The 20,752-nt window shown below is 32.5% G+C and overlaps 3 protein-coding genes across 6 annotated transcripts; 1 reads left to right on the top strand and 2 right to left on the bottom strand.

Moving 5' to 3' along the window:
• Positions 1–324: 324 nt before the first annotated feature.
• Positions 325–5,386, top strand: LOC123202116 (putative zinc transporter At3g08650). Of its 3 annotated transcripts, none has more exons than XM_044617866.1 (6): positions 325–588; positions 1,057–1,697; positions 1,979–2,263; positions 2,769–2,897; positions 3,516–3,613; positions 4,230–5,386. In XM_044617866.1, exons 2-6 carry the CDS (start codon positions 1,221–1,223, stop codon positions 5,041–5,043), a joined length of 1,803 nt encoding a protein of 600 aa, XP_044473801.1. In that variant the 5' UTR covers positions 325–588; positions 1,057–1,220; the 3' UTR covers positions 5,044–5,386. The 3 variants fall into 3 exon arrangements, with proteins under 3 accessions (XP_044473801.1, XP_044473802.1, XP_044473803.1); XM_044617867.1 differs by having other exon boundaries at positions 1,047–1,697; XM_044617868.1 differs by lacking the exon at positions 325–588 and adding an exon at positions 647–680.
• A 1,097-nt stretch (positions 5,387–6,483) lies between these two features.
• Positions 6,484–7,997, bottom strand: LOC123201359 (protein RETICULATA-RELATED 3, chloroplastic-like). The gene is made up of 2 exons (XM_044616829.1): positions 7,877–7,997; positions 6,484–7,766 (listed from the first exon to the last, which is right to left on the bottom strand). Exon 2 carries the CDS (start codon positions 7,764–7,766, stop codon positions 6,711–6,713), a length of 1,056 nt encoding a protein of 351 aa, XP_044472764.1. The 5' UTR covers positions 7,877–7,997; the 3' UTR covers positions 6,484–6,710.
• Positions 7,998–13,314: 5,317 nt separating this feature from the next.
• LOC123201263 (KH domain-containing protein At3g08620-like) lies at positions 13,315–17,777 on the bottom strand. Of its 2 annotated transcripts, none has more exons than XM_044616687.1 (7): positions 17,513–17,777; positions 17,255–17,343; positions 16,194–16,345; positions 15,201–15,317; positions 14,935–15,063; positions 14,613–14,756; positions 13,315–14,036 (listed from the first exon to the last, which is right to left on the bottom strand). In XM_044616687.1, the coding sequence occupies exons 1-7, from the start codon at positions 17,590–17,592 to the stop codon at positions 13,890–13,892; spliced, it is 858 nt and encodes a 285-aa protein (XP_044472622.1). In that variant the 5' UTR covers positions 17,593–17,777; the 3' UTR covers positions 13,315–13,889. The 2 variants fall into 2 exon arrangements, with proteins under 2 accessions (XP_044472622.1, XP_044472623.1); XM_044616688.1 differs by having other exon boundaries at positions 14,947–15,063; positions 17,513–17,744.
• Positions 17,778–20,752: the final 2,975 nt, after the last annotated feature.

The following is a 20,752-nucleotide window of genomic DNA, read 5'->3' as shown; positions in this document are numbered from 1 at the left end:
CATCTCCAAAATTAAATTATTTTTATAATAAAATTATATTTTTTTATATAATTTAGATACATAAATAATATATTATTATGAGTAATGTTATATATATTTTTATATAAATATATTATTATATAATCAAATATTATTTTATTATTAATTTAAAATTATTTAATTATATCTTGAGTTATTTATATATATACTCATTTATGCACATATTTGCGGTATATAATAATATTATTAATTTGCAACAAACAAAAGAGTAGGGTGCAGAATGGTCAAACTGACCACCGATTGACAGAGTGCTTTCTCAGGTTGACTCTCTAAAGTGTCATTTGTCTGGTCTGAAACCGGTAGCGAGAAATCTGGTATTGAGTTGTGGTTTTGGGATCATTTCCTGAAAACAACGTGCCATGATTTATCATTTTTTTTTAATTTTAATTGAAATTGATAATTTTTCTCTTATTTGCTTTAAAAAATTATAAAATTTTATCTGCAAGCAGATCAATTTGAGTTTATTCCTTGGAATGTACTCTACTATGTCTTATTGGATTCACGAGTTTGTGTCAGCAATCAATCAATCAAGATCCTTTGTTTCGGTTGGTAAGTTCCATCCTTTTTAATATTTCCTGTAAATTTTAGGAATTTTGTATCAAACCCATCTTCCAATTTTATCGTGTTTCTCTTGTAGACTTGTAATCTTCTATTGGATATTTTAGGTTTTATTTATAATTGATGTTGTTTTTTTGTTTTTCGGGCTTTCATTTTCTTCATTGATTGATTAGTAAATGATCTCCCGCTTCGATATTGCAATGGGGTTGTGACTATAATTCCTTTTTTTCAATTTCGAGAAAATTTTACTTCCTGATTTTTTGTGGGTTAACCAAATTCTTTATATTTTTGGGATTTATGCTGATTTTATTCTGGTTTGTTTTAGATGATAAATGGTGTGTTTCTTATAGCTCATGTGCAGTTGTATTATTATATTAAATTTTGTGTTGCTCAAGTTTCTGACTATTGCAACCCGGTTGCAATTGCTTATACAAATTCTAATTTTTTAGATTGCGGCAGGTGTTGACCAACCATATTTGCGTTGACTTGCTTTGGGGTTCTTGACTTCTGCATAGAAATTTGCTTATGAGGGCATTCTTTCAGTTATTCATGTGTATGGAATTGTCTCTCTGTCTTAGTGCAATCAACATGATGGGTGCTGTTCAAACAAGTGTGTTTTTGTGATGCATAGGCAGAGAGCAATGCAGTTGACATTCAGACCGGTCCTTATAATTTTGGTGTTCTTCTTAGTGTTATTTGGATGTGTGACCGCAGAGTCTGAAAGCAGAAATTTACAGAGGATAAGAACTGCTCCTCGAAGAAAAGACAGTGTTATAGATGGAACTGGTACCGAGAATACCTTAAGTTTTGATGACAGCGATAGTGCGCTGCATGAGAGGAAGAGTAGTCACAGCAGAGTCTCGGTGTCTACTGTGGCTTTATTTACATTGGCAATGGCTGCTGCCACTGGTTTAGGTGCAGTCCCATTCTTCTTTGTGGAGCTTGAACCTCAATGGGCTGGAATATGCAATGGAATGGCTTCTGGTGTGATGCTGGCTGCAAGCTTTGACTTGATACAGGAGGGACAGGGCCACAATACAGGCAATTGGGTTGTGATTGGGATTTTATCTGGTGGTGTTTTCATTTTACTTTGTAAAAAGGTGATGGCTGTAGTCTTTCATTTTTCATTAACAAAGTTTTTGTCGGCTTTCATTGCTAAACTTCTTACTGGTTCTTGGATACTTATTTACTGGTTCATTATTCATTGTAGGCACACATTCATCAATTCTTAAATGTTCTTTCAATATGTATATTTCAGATCAAAAGTCAATGTTTGTATATAGACTTAATATTGTGTTTTCAAATCATATTCTTTTGCACATATTGGTCCATGTTTACATGCACTAACTTCCCCGTAACATTAAATATCTTTTCTTTTCAGTTTCTTGAACGATATGGCGAAGTAAGTATGTTGGATATAAAAGGTGCAGATGCAACTAAAGTTGTACTTGTCATCGGCATCATGACTCTTCATTCATTTGGGGAGGGCTCTGGTGTTGGAGTTTCCTTTGCTGGCTCAAAAGGCTTTTCGCAAGGCCTTTTGGTAACTCTGGCTATCGCTGTGCACAATATACCTGAGGGTTTAGCTGTGAGCATGGTGCTTGCTTCTAGGGGCGTTTCTCCACAAAATGCAATGTTATGGAGTGTAATTACATCCTTACCCCAGGTAACAGCTTATAATTCAGTATATCATTGGCCTTTGAGCTTGTAAAACCATGTAAGACAAAATGAATCATTGATCTTATGTTATGGTAAAGTCATAGTTCCAGAGAAATAATTATGAATGAGATAACATGTATTTTAAAGCAAAGCTCTGGACTAGATATCTATGAGAAGATTTGTTATCAGTTGGTCTAAATTTGGTAAAACTACTTTCTTTTATGCTGGTTTTGTTCAATGTTTTGTATGTCACTCCGAGTAGAATGATGCAAAACATCTGTCATGGTATATATAATTATTTGCATACTATTTGGTATATGAAAAGAGTACGTTTTGGGTTAGTTATACGACTAGTTGGTTGTGTGCAAACTAATCTTAGCAAATTTGCTCCTTCAAGTGCATATGTAAGTTTGAGGAGCCTTGGTGACTGGATCTTGGTCTGTCACATGTATCAAAATTTAAAGTTAGTGTTGAAAGGGTTGAACTTATAACAGTTTTCTTTCACTTTGCAGCCTATTGTAGCAGTTCCATCATTTATGTGTGCTGATGCCTTTAACAAATTCCTGCCTTTTTGTACCGGCTTTGCTGCTGGATGTATGATCTGGATGGTTGTTGCTGAGGTACTCCCTGATGCATTCAAGGTAATTTTTCATGGGATGCATAAATACTTAGTTGCCCCTTGGTATTAGGGGTCATATTTCCCATAACGTTTTCAGATTTCTTTGGTTTTGTTTGAACTGTACCCTATTGATTGTTAAAAACTTTGATTTGATTTAGTTTTGGAATTCAGATATCATGACACTTTTTTTTCCTATTAAAATTCACATTTGCTTGCATGATGATACTTGTGAGTATAACACTTTTTACTCTGTCCTAAACATCTTTTGTTGCTTATGGTATTGTGCACTATTTTTTTATGGTCATAAATTCCCATTTGTGTCTGTGCTCATATATGTATATTCGGTTAGTTGAGTTTTAGCTTCATACTTATTATGTCATAAATTTACTAAGACCTATATTTAGGATAAAATGTTACTTCTAAATACTTACTATTGTATCAGAAATAGTTATATACTGTTTGTTTGACAGGCTGCCCTCACCACCTTGCCTATTTTTCCATCCTTAAAGAGATAAAGCAATCTACATGAACATGATTTGAAGCTGAATATTGTTTGTATTTTTGCTTTAAATTTGTTAAAATGTAGTTCCTACATGCTATAGACATGATGATGTTTGTTTAACTGGCATCTTGACTATAGGAAGCATCTCCGTCTCCAGTGGCTTCAGCAGCTACACTTTCTGTAGCTTTTATGGAAGCTCTTAGCACTTTGTTTCAGAATGTCAGCCATGATTACAAGTGAGTTGTTTTGTTTATTTTATTTGTCAAGAAGACTCGAAAACCAGAATAGCAATATGCATTTGTGATATCCCAACTACTTGAGTTTGCTTCAGTTATTTTATGTTGGCATTTATTTTTGCCTCTTAGTGGTAATTTATATATTTCAGGCTCAGTCTAATACCTGTCTTTATGCAATTCATAGTTGTTATCATTCAGTTATTTAGTACTCATTGCTGTAACTAAGTGTGCATTGATGTAGCATCTATTATCATGAATTAATCCAAGATGAAGTCATTGCTTCAATGAATATTCCTTTACCACTTCATAACCACTGCATCAAGCTATACTTCTATGATAAATCTCATATTGGTATGACATGGTTGATACATCATGAGATCATAAATTCCTCTTAAAGCTAAGCCTTGACATTCTAAATTTCTCACCCTTCAACGCCTTAGATTAATGAACTTTTAGCTCTTGCCAAGCGAGTGAATTATGATATTCTGATCCCAAACACGATCGTGCCATTGCAACATTGACACTGATTTGGCCGGCTTTCTTTTGTGCCCAACTGCTGGAGCATGTATTTTTTCTTTACCTGGATTAAAATTTTCAATTCTCCCTCTCTTTGCAGTTCACAGGATGCGTCTGGATTTTTTGTTTCATTGCTTTTTGGCCTTGGGCCATTGCTTGGTGGCATGGTTCTTGTTTCTTTCGCTCTTGCTTTCCGACTTCAGCATGCCCTTCTCATGGGCACAGCCTCTGGCATTGCCTTTGTCCTTGGTGGCTGGCGGCCACTGCAGCTACTTTTCACAGCAAAGATGGGACTTATTCCCCTTGTTTCTCTGCTTGCAGCGGGGGCTGCATTTGTCCATGTATTGAGCATCAGTGTATTAAAACTTGCGGGTCGGAAGAGAAGTTCAGCAGTTACCTTGCCTACAGTAACTAGTTTTCCGGTGAGTGTTCTTTCCCTTCAGTCATTCTTATCATGTGGAGCAGTGGCCTTCCACGCATTGGCTGAGGGACTTGCACTTGGAGTAGCTGCACCTAAGGCTTATGGACTTGGTCAGCACATGGTCCTTCCTGTTTCCCTACATGGGCTCCCTCGAGGTGCGGCTGTGGCAAGCTGCATATTAGGGGCTACTGACAGCTGGTCCAGCGCCCTTGCAGCAGCTGCTTTGATTGGTTTCATGGGTCCATCATCTGCCATTGCCGCCATATTTGCTGGTATTGACTACAGTGGTCTAGACCATGTGATGGTTTTCGCATGTGGGGGATTACTCCCGAGCTTCGTAAGAATAGTACAGAGAGCGGTGAGTTTGGACATGCGGAAAAGCAGTGGTGGGCTTGTTATAGGAGTCGGATTTGCTACTCTTTGTTTAACATGCACCAAGTTGGTTTGCTTGCACACCCCTTATTGCAACTCTGCACCAGAAGCTGTAAGATGAGATTATCTTGCTAGAGCTCTTTGTTGATATACTCTTTGAGGTGCTCATCAATACGATTGGTAGACATGCTTTTTTTTTTTTTCCGGCATATAAGATAGGCAACTGCCTTAGATAGAGCATACTCATAATGTGTAAATCAGACCATACGAAGAAGAGGAAGGAAAGTTGAGGAGGATGAAGTACTCAAGTTTTCCTTTTTTCTGTTCAGAATGGGAGGACAAAGTGTGGTCAGAGGGGGGTGAGGTTACCTTGTTTTATTTCTGTTTATACAAACACTTGGGTGTTAAACAAAAGATTAAAGACCATCAATTTACATTGAGACAATAGAAATGCTTTCCTTGCAGGATCTCGTTTGAACAGGTAAGGGATTTTAAATGCGAAACCAGTCACAAGTGATTTTTATTTGACTGTCAACTCAATTTTATAATCTCCAACTCAATTTTAAACTTGAACTTTTTTGAGTTGGTATACAGTATCATCAAATATTATTATGGGATGAACGGTATTTGCATTATTGGAGAGATAAACAATATCATCAATAGCGACGGCAACGAAAAGGGACAAGGCTAAATATCTTATTCCTTGTTTTCGTCTCTACAAAAGATATCAATCATTATCTTTGACTCGTCTCTGTTTCAAGAATGATAAGGATTCTTCATCTCCTATTTATTAGAAAAAAATCATTTTTCCGTTTTTTACAACAAGGAAAAATTCTCTCCCCATTCTCATATCTACGAAAAAAATTTCTCTTTTCATATCTTTTAAAGATAATATAAATATATTAAATAAAAAATTAATTAAAATTAGAACTAATTCACTATTTTAAATGTCAAATAACATATGCCAACAATTTTAATATACATCACAAAAAACATAAGTAAATTTGAAAAATATAAATAATCTAATAGGTGGAGCAGGTCAAGGATATATTCTTGTTTTTTATTGTAAAGATATTTTTTATCATCTTTCTCTTTTTCAAAACAATCAAATAATCTCATTTCTATTAGAATAAAGACGGGTCAAAACCCTTAAATTAGGGTTAAAATTATTATCTCTAATCATTGATATGATAAACTATATTATCAGAGGATAAGTGAATCAAATTTGAACTGAGTTGTTGAGTTAGAGTTTCATTTTAGGTTTAGCATATTCAAATCAAACAGTAAATTTGAACCGAACTGGTTTGAATCCACCTTCATTAACAATTGGTTGATATTATATAAATTAATATCGGATGGAATCACTCCTCTCCGCCGCATCTTATCAACAAAAATCATATCAAATCATTGATTCTGGGTATCTGTATCCAGACATTCCTGACAACAGGGACTACAATGTTTTTGTGTTTTGTCATATCTAACATGTTATTACTGTAATGTCTTCTGCAATCATACTGTAAAATTTGTCAAATATTTTTGAATAGCCACCAGCTACAATAAATAAACCAAAAAAAATCAAATAACATAAACCAGAGAAAACATCTCAGTTGAGTTGGGTTCAGTTGGTGCTATCCTTAAAACAAGCTCAGAACAATTGTAAAGCTAAACATCTACGCATCTTGGACCTTGTTGCTACTGTACTATGACATATCCAAGTTATGAAAAGCCAAGAAATGACCGATAAAAACACATAACATTATCTCACCATGATCAAGTCGACTGGTTGCTTCACAAGTCCTTTTTACTCTCACCCACCAAGTTTTGCTTCTCCTCCGCCAGCTCTGCCACTGACTTCTCATTATTAGCACCCTGTGAACCAGTGATTCTGGCTAACATCACAAACGTCATCCCTCCGACTACATTATTCAAGCATCTCAAAACCAACACCGAGGACTTGAAAACAACATCAGGAACAATCCTGGCCAGCAAAAATTCTATCCCATTCAGTGTCTGGTACCTGAGATTACTGCTAAAACCCATGTGAGCAGCCCATGTAAGAGCATTCAAAACAGTGGGTGGAGGCTTGTTTGGAGGTTCAAATGCGGGATCCATCTTCTTCCTCAGCTTGATCAACCCATTTGAAATGGCAGTGCCCACAAGCCCAGATGCGAAACCAACAGAAGCAAACAAAACCCCTTTGAACACAAATGTGCCAAATCTGTCCATCAACCCATAAGCACCAGGCTCAAACATGTGACCAGTTGGGCAACTCGCAAAGATCCCAGGCAAAGTATTAACAGTTGAAGACACTGTTGAAGCCAACATATACATAAGACTGAAATTCAAAATGGACCCAACCACAAGAGTTGAAAAAACAAAATCTAACTCATTGAGACCAAAATTTGGACGGGACGCCATGTCGCCAAGAACACTAGCTGTAACACCAACCAACTGTTCCATCAAAACCTTAAAAGGGAATTGCGGGTCAGCTGCAACTCTTGATCTCCACCCATTAGATAAAATGCCCAACGGACCAAAATCTCCTCCACTCTCAAAATTCCCATCTCCACTATTCCCGTCACCGCCTCCTCCACCACATTTCCCGTGTCCCGCTCCACCGTCATTGCCGCCACCGCCACCAGTTGATGCAAGCGGCTTCAGTATGGGATTGGGAATTTTATTATTGGAAAACAAGCGAAGAGACTGATTCCCAGCAAATGGGAGGGGAATATCGGGAAGCTTGTAAGGAAAAGCTGAGATTTTTTTATTGTCAGCAACATTAGGGTTAGGGATGTGTCTGGTTGAACAGACGGCGGAGAAACGAAGCCCAGCCACCGGGGCCATCTGATCAAATCATATTAAAAAAATACACAAATGTAATCTAAAGCTAAAAACTTTCGATATGAATAAGAAAAAATAAAAAAAAAAAGAATAAAAAATCGAAGAAAATGTACCTCAAAAGAGATTAATCTAGAAGAGGAGCGAAAAGTGAAGTGAAAAGTGAAAAGGGAGAAGAAGAAGATCGCAGGCGGCGGCGAATAGGCGTGGACTCAGAAGTATGGCTAGGTAATATATATATATATATATATATATATATATATATATATATATATGCTGTATTTATATGATTGAAAAAAAGGGAAAAGGTCTATGTTTTACCCAAATTTTAGCGCAATCTCAAACTCACACCTACAAGAGATAAAAAACTCAAACTCCACCTATGGCCAAACTATCGTTCAAATTTTCAGTCAGAGACAAGGGTAAAATCATCATTTTATCTATACACTTTGAAACTTTAAAATTTTTATCATTCCCCCCTTTAGGGTTTAAAAATTAATACTTTAACCCATCTTTAAAGTTTAAAAAATTTAGATTTCACCCCTAGAATTTGTTTCCTTCTCTGACCACCACCGACAGCTGACACTTTCAACCGATCTTCCATCTTTGGCTACAAAGGATGATCATTTGTCGTCTAGATCTAGAAAAACAGACGAAGGATGACATTTTGTTGTAGCTTTTGGACAACGCGACTAACGACGAAGGATGACTAGGTGGTGTGACGAAGAGAGATCTCTTTGTCACACCTCTCTTCGTCACACCACTACCGTCGCACCAGAAGAAGGAGAAAGAGAGGGAGAAGGTCGGAGACGACACCAGAAGATGAAATTGAAGAGTGGAGGTGAAACTATAATTTTTTAAAGTTATGGGGGACGGCTAATTTTAAAAAAATATGAAAACCCTAGTTTCGGGGTGAAAATGTTATTTTTTAAAATTTGAAAACTTTAGGTAAAAGTGAAATGTTAGTTTCTAAAACTTGGGGAGGGGGGAAACTTTATAACTTTTTAATATAAACAGTAAAATGATTATTTTACCCTTCCCTTTAACAGAAAAAATTAATAGAAATTTGTCCATAAATAAGAGTTTGGGTTTTTCATTTCTCGTGAGTATAGGTTTAAGATTAGGCTAAGATTTGCCTGGGAAATAGTAGTTTTCCCTTAAAAAATTAATAAAGAAATAGTAAAAGAAGGTATTTTAACTAAAATCTAATCACAAACAGAAAATACTTACAAATTAGTCTCATTTAGGCCCCACATGACCAAATCAATTTGGATGGATTCTAATAGTTATCAGTATCTTACTATATAATATGATATAAATAAAAAATTATATATATATATATATATATATATATATGAGATATATCGTAATTAATATAATACATATTCTACAATACGAATTCTACAATACGATATATATTACCAATATGAATCGATACACTTTTTAAAAAAATAGATATAGTAAGGGTATATGTGAAAATTTTTAAATTTTTAATAGTGTTTGTGATATTTTTTAAAATGATGACGTATCAATTATATTTTATTAATATTTTATATTTTTATATTTTAAAAACTATATCATATGATACGATACGATACGATATAAAAATAATGCTTTTTATACACGATTCAACTATCATGATTCTATCTTGTCCAAGTCAAGTCTCACTTTGTTAGAACATAAGTGTGTACAATCTGATTTGATATAAGTTGAGAGTTTTTTTAAACTAAACTTAAAAAAAATGATTTGAAAATTCTTTAAACTAAACCATTTTAAGTTTTAAACCAAATTGAAAAAATTTAATCTGGAAATTAATTGAATTATAATTTTATAGAACATAATATAAATATGTAAAATAAATTTGAAATATATATGTAATATATATAAAGAAAATGAAAAAATAATTATGAATAAAACAAGTTGTATATTTAATTACTTATTAAAAAAATTCTATCAAATATAATTATATATATATTTTAAAAAATACAGTTTATGGTTTTTATTCGGTTTGAGAATCGTTCAAACTATAACACAAATAAAAAACTATTTTTCAAAAATTTATTAACACAAATCAAACCATTTTGCAAACCAAACAATAATTGTTTAAGCAGTTTTGATCGGTTTTACAATTTAAACTGAATTATATACTACTCTATATTAAAGTTTGGATCAAATTTATAATGCCAAGTTAAGTTCGTTCGAATTAATATATAATGTCATCCAATGGCTATTAAAAAGATAAATAGTATTATCAAATTGATAAATGAGTTAATATTAAGTTAAACTATAAATTAAAACTTTTGTCTGAGATTGACTGGCTCAATCTAAACTATAAAGTCAACTCGAGACAATTTGTATGTGATCTACCCTGGCAAATCAGATCGTCCAAAGTCAGTTCCACCCGACAATTACGTGTTTTCATTCACTCCATAGAAATAAAATGATTCCAAAAGACCCCTAATATTTTACAAACTATCATTAGAAGGCGTTAACAAAAAATTATAATAGTCAACATAAGCCAAATGATGAAAGGGTAATCCGGTAATCTTTTTATTCTTGACGAGATTACATTTAATTAATTAAATTAAATAAAGCAATATTGCATGTATTAATAATATATACAAATAATAACGTGTTATCATGTGATTAAATATCACTTTATCTTAAATTCAAAATTACATAATCATATAATAATATATAATTATTTGTAATTACGTATATATTTATTTTTTGTATATAAAATATTATTGAATTAAATTTTTAAATTTTGCTTCTAACCAACCTTGGTCCTTGGTTGAGTCGACAAAGTGGAATACCAAAGTAGATCAACTAGCAATCCTTAGGTCTACTTTAGATTTAATTTAAGTTAAGTTCGAATAAATTTAAATGTTTGAATTCAAGTCAGTTTGAACAAAGTACAAAATTAAATTATTTTTTTATCAAACGTGAATTAGATTTTTTTGGATTCAAACTGGTTTTAAATTGACTTTTATTCCAAATTGAATCCAATCTTGACAAAAGAATTATAATTATAAAAAATGGCCAAAAGACTTTTTCCCACCCAAGTTATAGTGAAATCTCAAACACTTATCCATTAACTTTCAAAAATCCGAACACTCACCTATCACTCAACTTATGTTAAATTTTTTGTTAGGGTAAAGGTAAAACCGTTATTTTACTAATAATATTAAAAAAATTATAATTTAATCATTTTTCCCCCCAAAATTTAAAAACTAATAATTTCACCTTATTTTTAAAACTTTTTCAATTTTCAAAAATAGCTTTTTCACCCCCAAATTCTTAGATTACTTTCCTCCCTTTCCAGCAACCATCCGACAATGGTGGCAACTGAGAGGAGAAGACGACAAGTGTCTCTTCAGCTCCGTCAACAAAGACGTCTCTTCGTTGATGGAGACGAAGCGTCAAACGAAGAGACGTCTCTTTTTAGACAGAGACAAAGAGACATTTGTCGCTGTTATCGAATGATTGCAAAAAATTAAAGGAAGAAACCTAAGGATTTGAGAAGGGGAAACTATTTTTCAAAAATGAAAAAGTATTGAAAATATAATAAAATTATTAGTTTTCAAAACTTGAGGAAAAATAAAATAAAATTATTTTTTTTAATATTACTGATAAAATCATAATTTTACCTTTTATCCTAATAAAAATTCTGATAAAAGTTTAGTAATAGATAAATATTTAAATTTTTTAAAGTAAACGGATATGTTTGAGATTCCACTATACCTTAAATAGGAAAAAGTCTTTCCACCTATAAAAATTTATCAACTATCCTAGGAAGTTTTTGTTTTATAAATTTATAGATAATTTTATGATGAATTTCATTATTTAATGTCTGATGCTTCTTTAATATAATGAATGAAAAACGAAGTTTGCATTCACTAAAGACTATTTCCCACCCAAGAAATAGTGAAATCACAAATTTTTATACGTTAACTTTCAAAATTTTAAATATATACTTTTACGATAAAATTTAATATTATAATTAAAAATAAAAATATTATTTTACTAAAATATTAAAAAAATTAAAAATTTATCATATTACCCCTCTAGAATTAAAAATCTAAAATTTCCTCCACTCAAAATATAAAAAGTGGTCATTTCCACTCTTAGATTTTCTACTCTTCTCTAATCACCTCCATTTCAATCAACAACTAGCTCTTCTTATCCATCTCTCCCAATGTCATCGACAAATATGAGTGAAAAAGGTCAATCATTAGCCAAAATAGAGATAGTTAAAGAAGAGTAGAAAACATAGGAAAATACCCGTTTTCAAACTTTAAATAAAAAAAATTATTAGATTTTTAAACTTGAAAAAAATGTAACAAATTTTTAATTTTTTAATAAAATTATATTTTTATCCTTAACCTTAATAATAAAACTTCACAAAAAAATAAGTATTGAAACTTTTCAAAAATAACAGGCATAAGTTTAAGATTTTACCAAACCTTGGGTAAGAATCAGTCTTTTGGCCTCACTAAAATAATAATTTAAATTTTAGAACAAGTTTTAATCATTCTAATGTTAATGTAATAATCATATCAGTCTGATCCAATAATTAAATCATAACCTAACTCAATCTCGAATCAATCCAATCTAAGAGCTATAAAAACAGTTTTAATCACTTATTTAAAGCACTAGTTTCGACACCCAGTATCTATAAACCATTTAGTCATCTTCTCTTCCATTCATTTAGGATCTCACTCTCAAATAATATTATACGTATTCATTTTAAATATACAAATAAATACATATTTATTTGTATATCATGTGATCAAATGTTATTTTATTTCTAATTCAAAATCATTCAATCATACGATTATGTATATTAAATATATACTTAAAATAAATACACATAATTTTATTGCTCACTCTTGTAAGCACTATCATACATACATATATCAATTAAACTATGTATAGATACTTTTGAGAACATATATGAACAAATAAATGATATATCATTATGTGGTTGAATGATTTTTAATTAAAAATAAAATAACACTCAATCGTATGATAACATAATCATATATACACCAAATTATATGTGCGTGCGTGCGTGCGTGCGTGCGTGCGTGTGTGCGTGCTCGTGAAATTATAAGTTCTAAAGCCTGATGCAAATTTGTTCAAAAGGTAACAAGACTAAGTTCATACAACATAGAGGGTTGAGCCAAGCCAAACCAGAATGGGCTAATTTGAGCTCGTCAAAGATTTCATAAAAGAGATAAATAGTATCACTAACGAGATAAATAATACTATCAAAAGAAGATTCAAACCAAACTCAACTAAGTTACTAAACTGAAGCTCCAACTTACATCTATCTCAAATCAAGCCAAACACTGAGCCAAGTTAGCTTAACTCAGATCCAAACCTAATCACACGGGCAGGGCAGACATGTTTGAACAACCCCACCATCATCTTGGAATCTCTTACCTAAAGCTCGAAAGCATACAAAATTAAAGCCACTCCAGCAAAGGGAAAAGGATTTATATTTACAAATTTACATATAAATATACTTGGGACAGAAAGAGAGAAGCCATGCTAAAATAAGTACAATATTTAATAGGGTAGATGTCTCCACAAATTCAAGATCCAGAAGATTGAGATTAATAAATATGAGAAGAGAATAGTACAGACTCAACTAACATGATTTCATCTTCTCAAAGCTGCTATATTTTTTATAATAAGAACATATAGACATAAACACACCTACAAAATTCTGAATTTCTTGTGATAGCACCTAATGCTTGGACCCCATTAATATTTATATATAATCCACACTCCTCAAAGTTACTGGCACAAGAATAAATCCAATGAATGTATTGAGTTTACAGGAAAATCTGACCTCAACAGAACCTACAACTCAAGAACCAACTATATAACTTTTTCTTTTTTTGTGCTTTTTAATGTCTTCCATTCTTTGTTATACTTTTTGTTCTTCCCAAAAACAAAACCAAAATAAAAGAAACCGACCAGAAAAGCTCACCAGCAAGAACTGTTAGCATAATCCTTTTCTCTGTAGCTGTGCTGAATTGAGCTGTATCAGAATTTTACTCAGCCAGGGAATCATGGAAAAGGGTAAAAACCATTTCAAATAGGGATAAATATGAACTATCAGCGCCCTGTTTTTGCACGTTTCATTCCACTCGAATTGAATGGAGAGACACTACTACTTGGCCCAGGGCTGTCTTCTCTGAGGTTTGAATTTAACAGCGCTAGTTCACGCAACTGCTGCCTCTTGATAAAATCTTGCGACTCATCCTGCATATGAAAGTTTCATGATAAGAATAAAGAGAACTTGAAAAATATGAAAGCAGCAGAGAAAATTTTTAGCTAACTGAATCATGATCTTATGAGCCTAATAAATCACTGGACTATCTGTGTCTGCTCATTATTTCACCAAAATTGATCTGATATAAAGATCGAAAATAACTTGCAACTTGAAGAATCAGATGTCATCTATTTCTGCATAACAGCATGTAATTGGGCGGCATGCCTTACCCCAGACCTCTCTCCTCACTTCTAAGCAGGCAGCAGCCGCTGCCACACACTTCCATTTGAATGACATCAATAAACTTGGATGGTGAAACTCAACAGTGATTCAATGCTTATGACAATGACAAGAAATTTATAGGGGATCAACCAAGAACATATATCAAGACTTGTCCTATAGAAGAGCACACTTTCTGCAACATAACCACATAATGTATCATGTCTTTCCTCTTCATACAGTCTTGTGAAGTGAAAAATATGTTTTAGGAAAAAAGTAAAAAACAACTGATATATCTGAAGAAGTTTTGAATAGAAAATGACAAGAACTATACTAGAGATGCATACCACAGGTTTAAGCAATTCTTCTATAATCTCCTGTGCCTGTCTCAGCCTTATATCGACAAGACTGGCAGGTAAATCAGCCTCAATTAAAATGTGGAGTGGATCATTGAGGTGCTCATATCCTGGTCTTCCCCTCAGCTTATCTTCCTTGAGACGACAAAAGATAAAGAAAAACTGACTTCAGCACTCAGAACCAATCTTTGATGTCAAAAAATTGAAAAAAGAAATTGTTTGGAAATTCACTGTGTTAATATGATGTTTACAGCAAAATCATCATGCAAATTTTGCAAGTTTACAGAAGTACTAGATCAAAAAGAAGACCTACCAGCAAGCTTACCTTGTCTGGATCTTTTATTGAACCTTTTCCTCTAATGTACACACGGCATCCAGTACTAGCTTCCACCCGTTTCAGTGAATTGCCTCTAGGGCCAAGAAGACGTCCAACAAAGTTAAACTGAACAAAAATAGTAAACCAGGCAGTTAATGTATTATTACCCAATAAAGGCTTAAATTTATTGAGAAGAATTCCAGTGGTACAATAAACCAATCAGATTTGGCAAAATAAACTAGCATTTTATGTATTGAGCTTACATTGGGATAAGTATCCACAGGAATTTCCAATCGCAAAATTCTCTTTACTGTATATGAACTAGGGCTTGCAGAAGCACCTTGCCAGTCCATTGTCATTCCTGGAGGTCCACCTATTCTCTGTAATGTAGCCATGGAATTACACACATAAGTATAAAGCAGTGATAGAAAGTAGAAACAGAAAAATGGGTTTTCACCATTCAAAGAACACACAGCATAGGATATGAGTTGATACACAGAGAAGCACACAAAATGTATGTAGTAATCTGCAACAACCATTCTTGCTGAAGGAACTAATTTCACTTTCTAAAAGTCATCTTTGCTTAACACTGATGTTCAATTAATAATTAAAAATTTTAATAAGAACAAAAAGTCAGATCTTTTTGAATTCTTTTATTCGTAAAGGGATATTTGACTACTAAGATTCCAACAATAATCTGAATCAGACGGATAGTCAAGAACAGCATTGAATGACCTCACAAGAGTGAAGTCAGGAGGGGTCATTTAGGTCATATATTGAATAGTTCACCAAATTCTAACCGTTCATTTTAGAGCAGAATCAATCTCAACTATATTCAGTTTGGTACATTTAACATGATGATTCGACCCCATTTAATGGTAAGTTAAAAGCTTTATAATGTTAGCTAAACCAACTGTAGTGCATAGAAGCCACTTCCACAATGCAATTATTGTTCAATAAGATATGAACAAATAATAGAAAAATAAATCAAGAAAGTGCCACAATTCCAAAATTGAATCATGAAAAGAGATATGTGAGAAACTACAGCCAAGTAATACGATTCTGAACACCTCAAAGAGCTATTCACTTAATTTATACAAAATTTCATATAAAGCAAGAAATAAAATTTGCAAACTTATAGTGGGTAGAATTAGACATGTTAAAGAATTGTCAAATGTAACGAAAACAAAATTTAAGAGAACACAAATCACAGATAAGCGATTGACATCCAGAATTGAAAACAAGAGAACAGATACCTCTTGAGGAAGGCCATTCCAGCCACCTAGTCCTGTACCACCAACATTTGACATAAGGTTTGAAGAAGCCATCGGGCTGGGGCTTCTATGTCGCAGTCTATCAAAATCACCAAATCCTTGATTGGGCATCATTCCAGAAACCCGAAAAATCTCTGCACATATAAGAGCATTTTGTATGAGAAAATCATCTGCAATCAAGATAAGTGGATCAACTCAAGAAACATGAGATCATACACAAACAAAGTAAAAGGAATTAATTACAAGAAGGAGAAAAATGAAGAACAATGAATGGTGAACAGAAATTGGTCGTAGTAAGCAAGAACTGCAAAGAAATAAGCCTAAGTAACACCAGCTCCAGTGTCATATTGGTATGAAAGACAAGATGATTACATCTTGAATGTTAATACAAGTCGGCAAACACATACATCTGTTTCAAACAACCCCCATTAACTAATTAATTTCCAAACCATATATGGCTATTAAATCCCATCCTCAAAAGCATGAATTTCCACAGTGCCACTGGTGTGCCTACAGATGGATTACAAATCATAACTACATGCTTGTTACCAATTTGTGCTCTATGCATAGCACATACACCAATGTCACAATTGAAGTAGTTTTCTTCCATACTTCACAATAAGCTGAATGTAAAGTTAATTCTGTACCCATTCAACTACAGTCACTCTTTGAATGCCGCATTTGGAGACACTCATCCAAGGCAACAAACACCATCTATAACTGAACAGAAATGATAATCAAAATCACATGAACAAGAAAACAACTGCTAGTCTGCTACCGTGTGATAAAGCCCCATTCATAAACTCAATTTCACAATCAGAGAAAAGAGAGATGCATATTCGATGGTATCATTTCAAGAGCAGCTAAGGCTAGTCCTTAAGGTTAATGAAAACAGTAGCACAATCAAAATGATCTAAATGCACAAAGCAAGTACAGCAGTAAGAGCAGCAATGCAGTTAAAGAGGCAAAACAAGGGAGAACTAAAAAAATCCCATTTAAAGGCAGAAAAACCTAGATCCAAAACTGAGAGATTTAAGAAAAACCTTGAGTTAATAGTCGGCTGCATATCGGGAGCACCTGAGTGAAAGGTCCAAGCTTTTGATGTTCTGCCAAAAGCTCTGACAAATATTGACTGGAAACAGAACAATCAACCGACATAGATCAGAAACCAAGAGAATTACGAAACAAAAGTAAACCGACATAAAAATTAACAGCAAGAAAACAACAACAAGTTATTGTTGCAGTCAGGAGCTCCGATGAGTGAAAAGTGAGAAAAATAAAGACTTTCTTTGAGGGTATACCTGTCAATATCTGGGGTGCTTCTAATTTGTGGTGAAGCAGCTCTTGCAGGTGAGAAGTTGGGATTATACAAACCTGACATGGTTTTGCTTTGGGTTTGGCTTGCTTTTAAGAGAATTCAGAACAAACAAAAGAATGGATTCTCAAAAAAAGGAAAAGGGTTTTATTTGTGGTTGTTGCAGAATAAAAAGGAGAAACACAGCACCATCAATAAAGGGCGTGCCTCTGTAAAAACCAAAATAAAAATAAATAAAAATTAAAAAAAAAAAAAACTGTGAAAATTTTTGCAGAAAAAGTACTACCCAAATCTTTAACTAAAGTATATGATTTCCTCCACTAATTTGTCCTTCACTGGACACCTAAGAAAATCTAAACCTTTTCACAGTGGCCAGTTAAGTAGACACTGTAGACTAGTCTTTAAAGATTGCATTTTTATTTTTCTTTTACTGCAGCTGAGTCGAGTTGAGTGGAAGAGAGAGGGACTTTTTGACGTGTGATGCGTGTGTATGGAGAGTAATAAAGTGGTGAAGTAGATGAAGCCACGTGTCGCGCATGCAGAGATCAAACCTGTGGAGTGGTTGAAGACCCCACAGTTGCAAGAGATTATTGGCAGATGATAATGATGTTTGCCAACGCGGTAATAGCTGGACTGTGTGAGAGAGTGTCAGACACTAAAATATTACGTCGTCGTTTTATTTTTTTCCTCTCTTCTAAGAAAATTAGATAATAATAATAATTTTCCGTTTTCCTCTCTTTGACTGCCCTTTACGTTTTGACCACTTTTTGACCCTTGCTTAATTCTTTCAATTAGCTGTTCACTTACGGTAAATAATTACGTCGCAATCAAAGTCGTTTGCTAATGTAAATAGGCCGAAGGACTATTTCCCATCTAAGGTAAAATGTAAATACAAATATATGTTCACATAATTTTAAATTTTAAATATTTATTTATCAATCAATTATAATTATTTTTTTTAGGTTAAATTTAAAGATAAAATCATTAACTTATCAATAATATTAAAAATATATTTTTTTTCTTGAATTTTAAAAACTTGTATTTTACCTTTCAACCTTAACTTTAAAAAGTTATATTTTCTCTCAAATTCTTAAGATTTTCTTTCCTCTCTAGCATTGGTGATCATCACCGTTTCCACTTTTAGTTTAGTTGTCTCTCTTCTCAACAAACGACATCAATAAAGACAAAAAACTTTGTCTCGATTGACGAAAATGAGAGATGAGTCATCTCATCCGTCGAGGAAGAGACGAAGATTTTTCGTCTTTTGTCTTTGTCAACAAAGAGACAAAGACGCTCTTGACGGAAAGACGAGACTCATCATCGTGGCAAAGACAAAGTTCTTCGTCTCCATCGACATTATCTGCTAAGGAGGGAGATGGTTATACTAAGGGTAGAGATGGTGGTGATCACCATCACCGTCGCTGGAGAGGGGAGAAAAAGCTAGGGATTTAGAGGAAAAAAATAATTTTTCAAAGTTGAGTTTAGGGGGTGAAATATGAGTTTTCAAAATCCAGATGGAAACTGAGATAAAATTATATATTTTTTAATATTTTTAATAAAATGATTATTTTACCCTTAGTTTTATCAAAAAAATTAATGGTTATTGGTTCATGGATGAGTGTTTAAGTTTTTAAAATCTTATGAGTGTGTATTTATTTTTGAATTAAAACTTAGGTGAAAAATATTCCTTTGGCTATATAAATAAATTATTAAGAAACATTATGACTAAATATTTTTTATTAACTAATTTATAATAATTGATTTTACAATATGTAATTAGATGATTTAAAGTAAAAGAAAATAATCATAGTATGCATAATTTATTATTAAATATATAATCTGGAATATTTTTATATTAAAATAAACTTCGTTTGATATTATACATTTTCAAAATTGATATATGAGGTCTTGAGTTTAATTAATAATGAATTAAAAAAACTATTTTTTATGTTGATTAGACCAAACTGAATTTTTTTGCTTGCTCTAATTGGATGGTTCAAACGATTTAATCTATTCCAAAATAGTTTAACTTCAAAAACAGTTTTCAAATTAATCGAAACCCTTTTGGTTAGTGGGTTCCTATTCAATTGGTCAAACTAGTTGATTCGATCCTGTTTTCAAAACCATGTGATACATATCTTATGGTGGATGAAAATTTGGTATATCACAATACGTATATCATATAATACGAATATATAGATCCATATCGATAATTTTATTAATACAAACCAATACACTTTTTGAAAAATGGTGACATGATAAAACTTTATTATTTTCGAAAAAGAGATGACATGAAAAAGTAAGATTTTTCAAAACTTTAAAAGTATTTGTAATATTTTCTAAAATAATGATATTACAAAAAAATTATTATTTTATTATTTTTAAAGTTTATCATAAGATTTGATTCATAATACACAATTCAAATATTAGATTTTCAATATGATATATAATTTGACTACCTTATATATTTATGATTTGTGTGGTGATATTTGTAAAATATTAAATTATAGTAAAATCCATACGGAAAAAATTATTTTCGAGTAAACATATTAAATGTTATTTATCCGTAAAACTATATGTTTTCATATCAATGACGATGTATTACACGTGATTGAATGATTTTCAATTAAGAAAAAAGTAACATCTTGTCATATTGTGACATATCATCATTAATACTTAATTTAGTATTTATTTATACATATAACATTTGATTGAAAACATATTACATGTTTTTGAATTTTGTGGTTAACAATAACATTAGAGTAATATTACGTGTATCCAATTTGGGTACAAACTTATATATATAATCACATAATTAAGTGTTACTTTATTTTTAATTAAAAATTATCCAATCATGTGACAACACATATAAGTATATACATATTTGTATACTCACTTTGGGTACACATAGTTTTATTGTGTAAGAAAGAGTAATACTCTTGAGTTAAAATATGTGCACTAACTATGGGTAAACTTTAGTCAAGCTTAGATAGGGGTTAACTCAAACCTAATTTAAATCCATAAAGTTTGGTTTAGTGATAAAGTCATTAGAAAAGTCATTGGAAGTTAGTGAAAAAGAAGACTCATAAGAGATGACGATGAAGAATAATCATCAGAGACAGAGTCAAAGAATAAGAAAGATTGTAAAAAAGGATGAACTTGTTAAAGACATTTTAACAATTCATTTGATTTAAGCCAAACAAATTCGAACTTGAACTGGAGTAAC

This window comes from Mangifera indica, chromosome 18, assembly GCF_011075055.1.
Source record: "Mangifera indica cultivar Alphonso chromosome 18, CATAS_Mindica_2.1, whole genome shotgun sequence".
Classification (NCBI taxonomy): Eukaryota; Viridiplantae; Streptophyta; class Magnoliopsida; order Sapindales; family Anacardiaceae; genus Mangifera; species Mangifera indica.
This window is presented reverse-complemented; position numbering and strand designations above follow the sequence as displayed.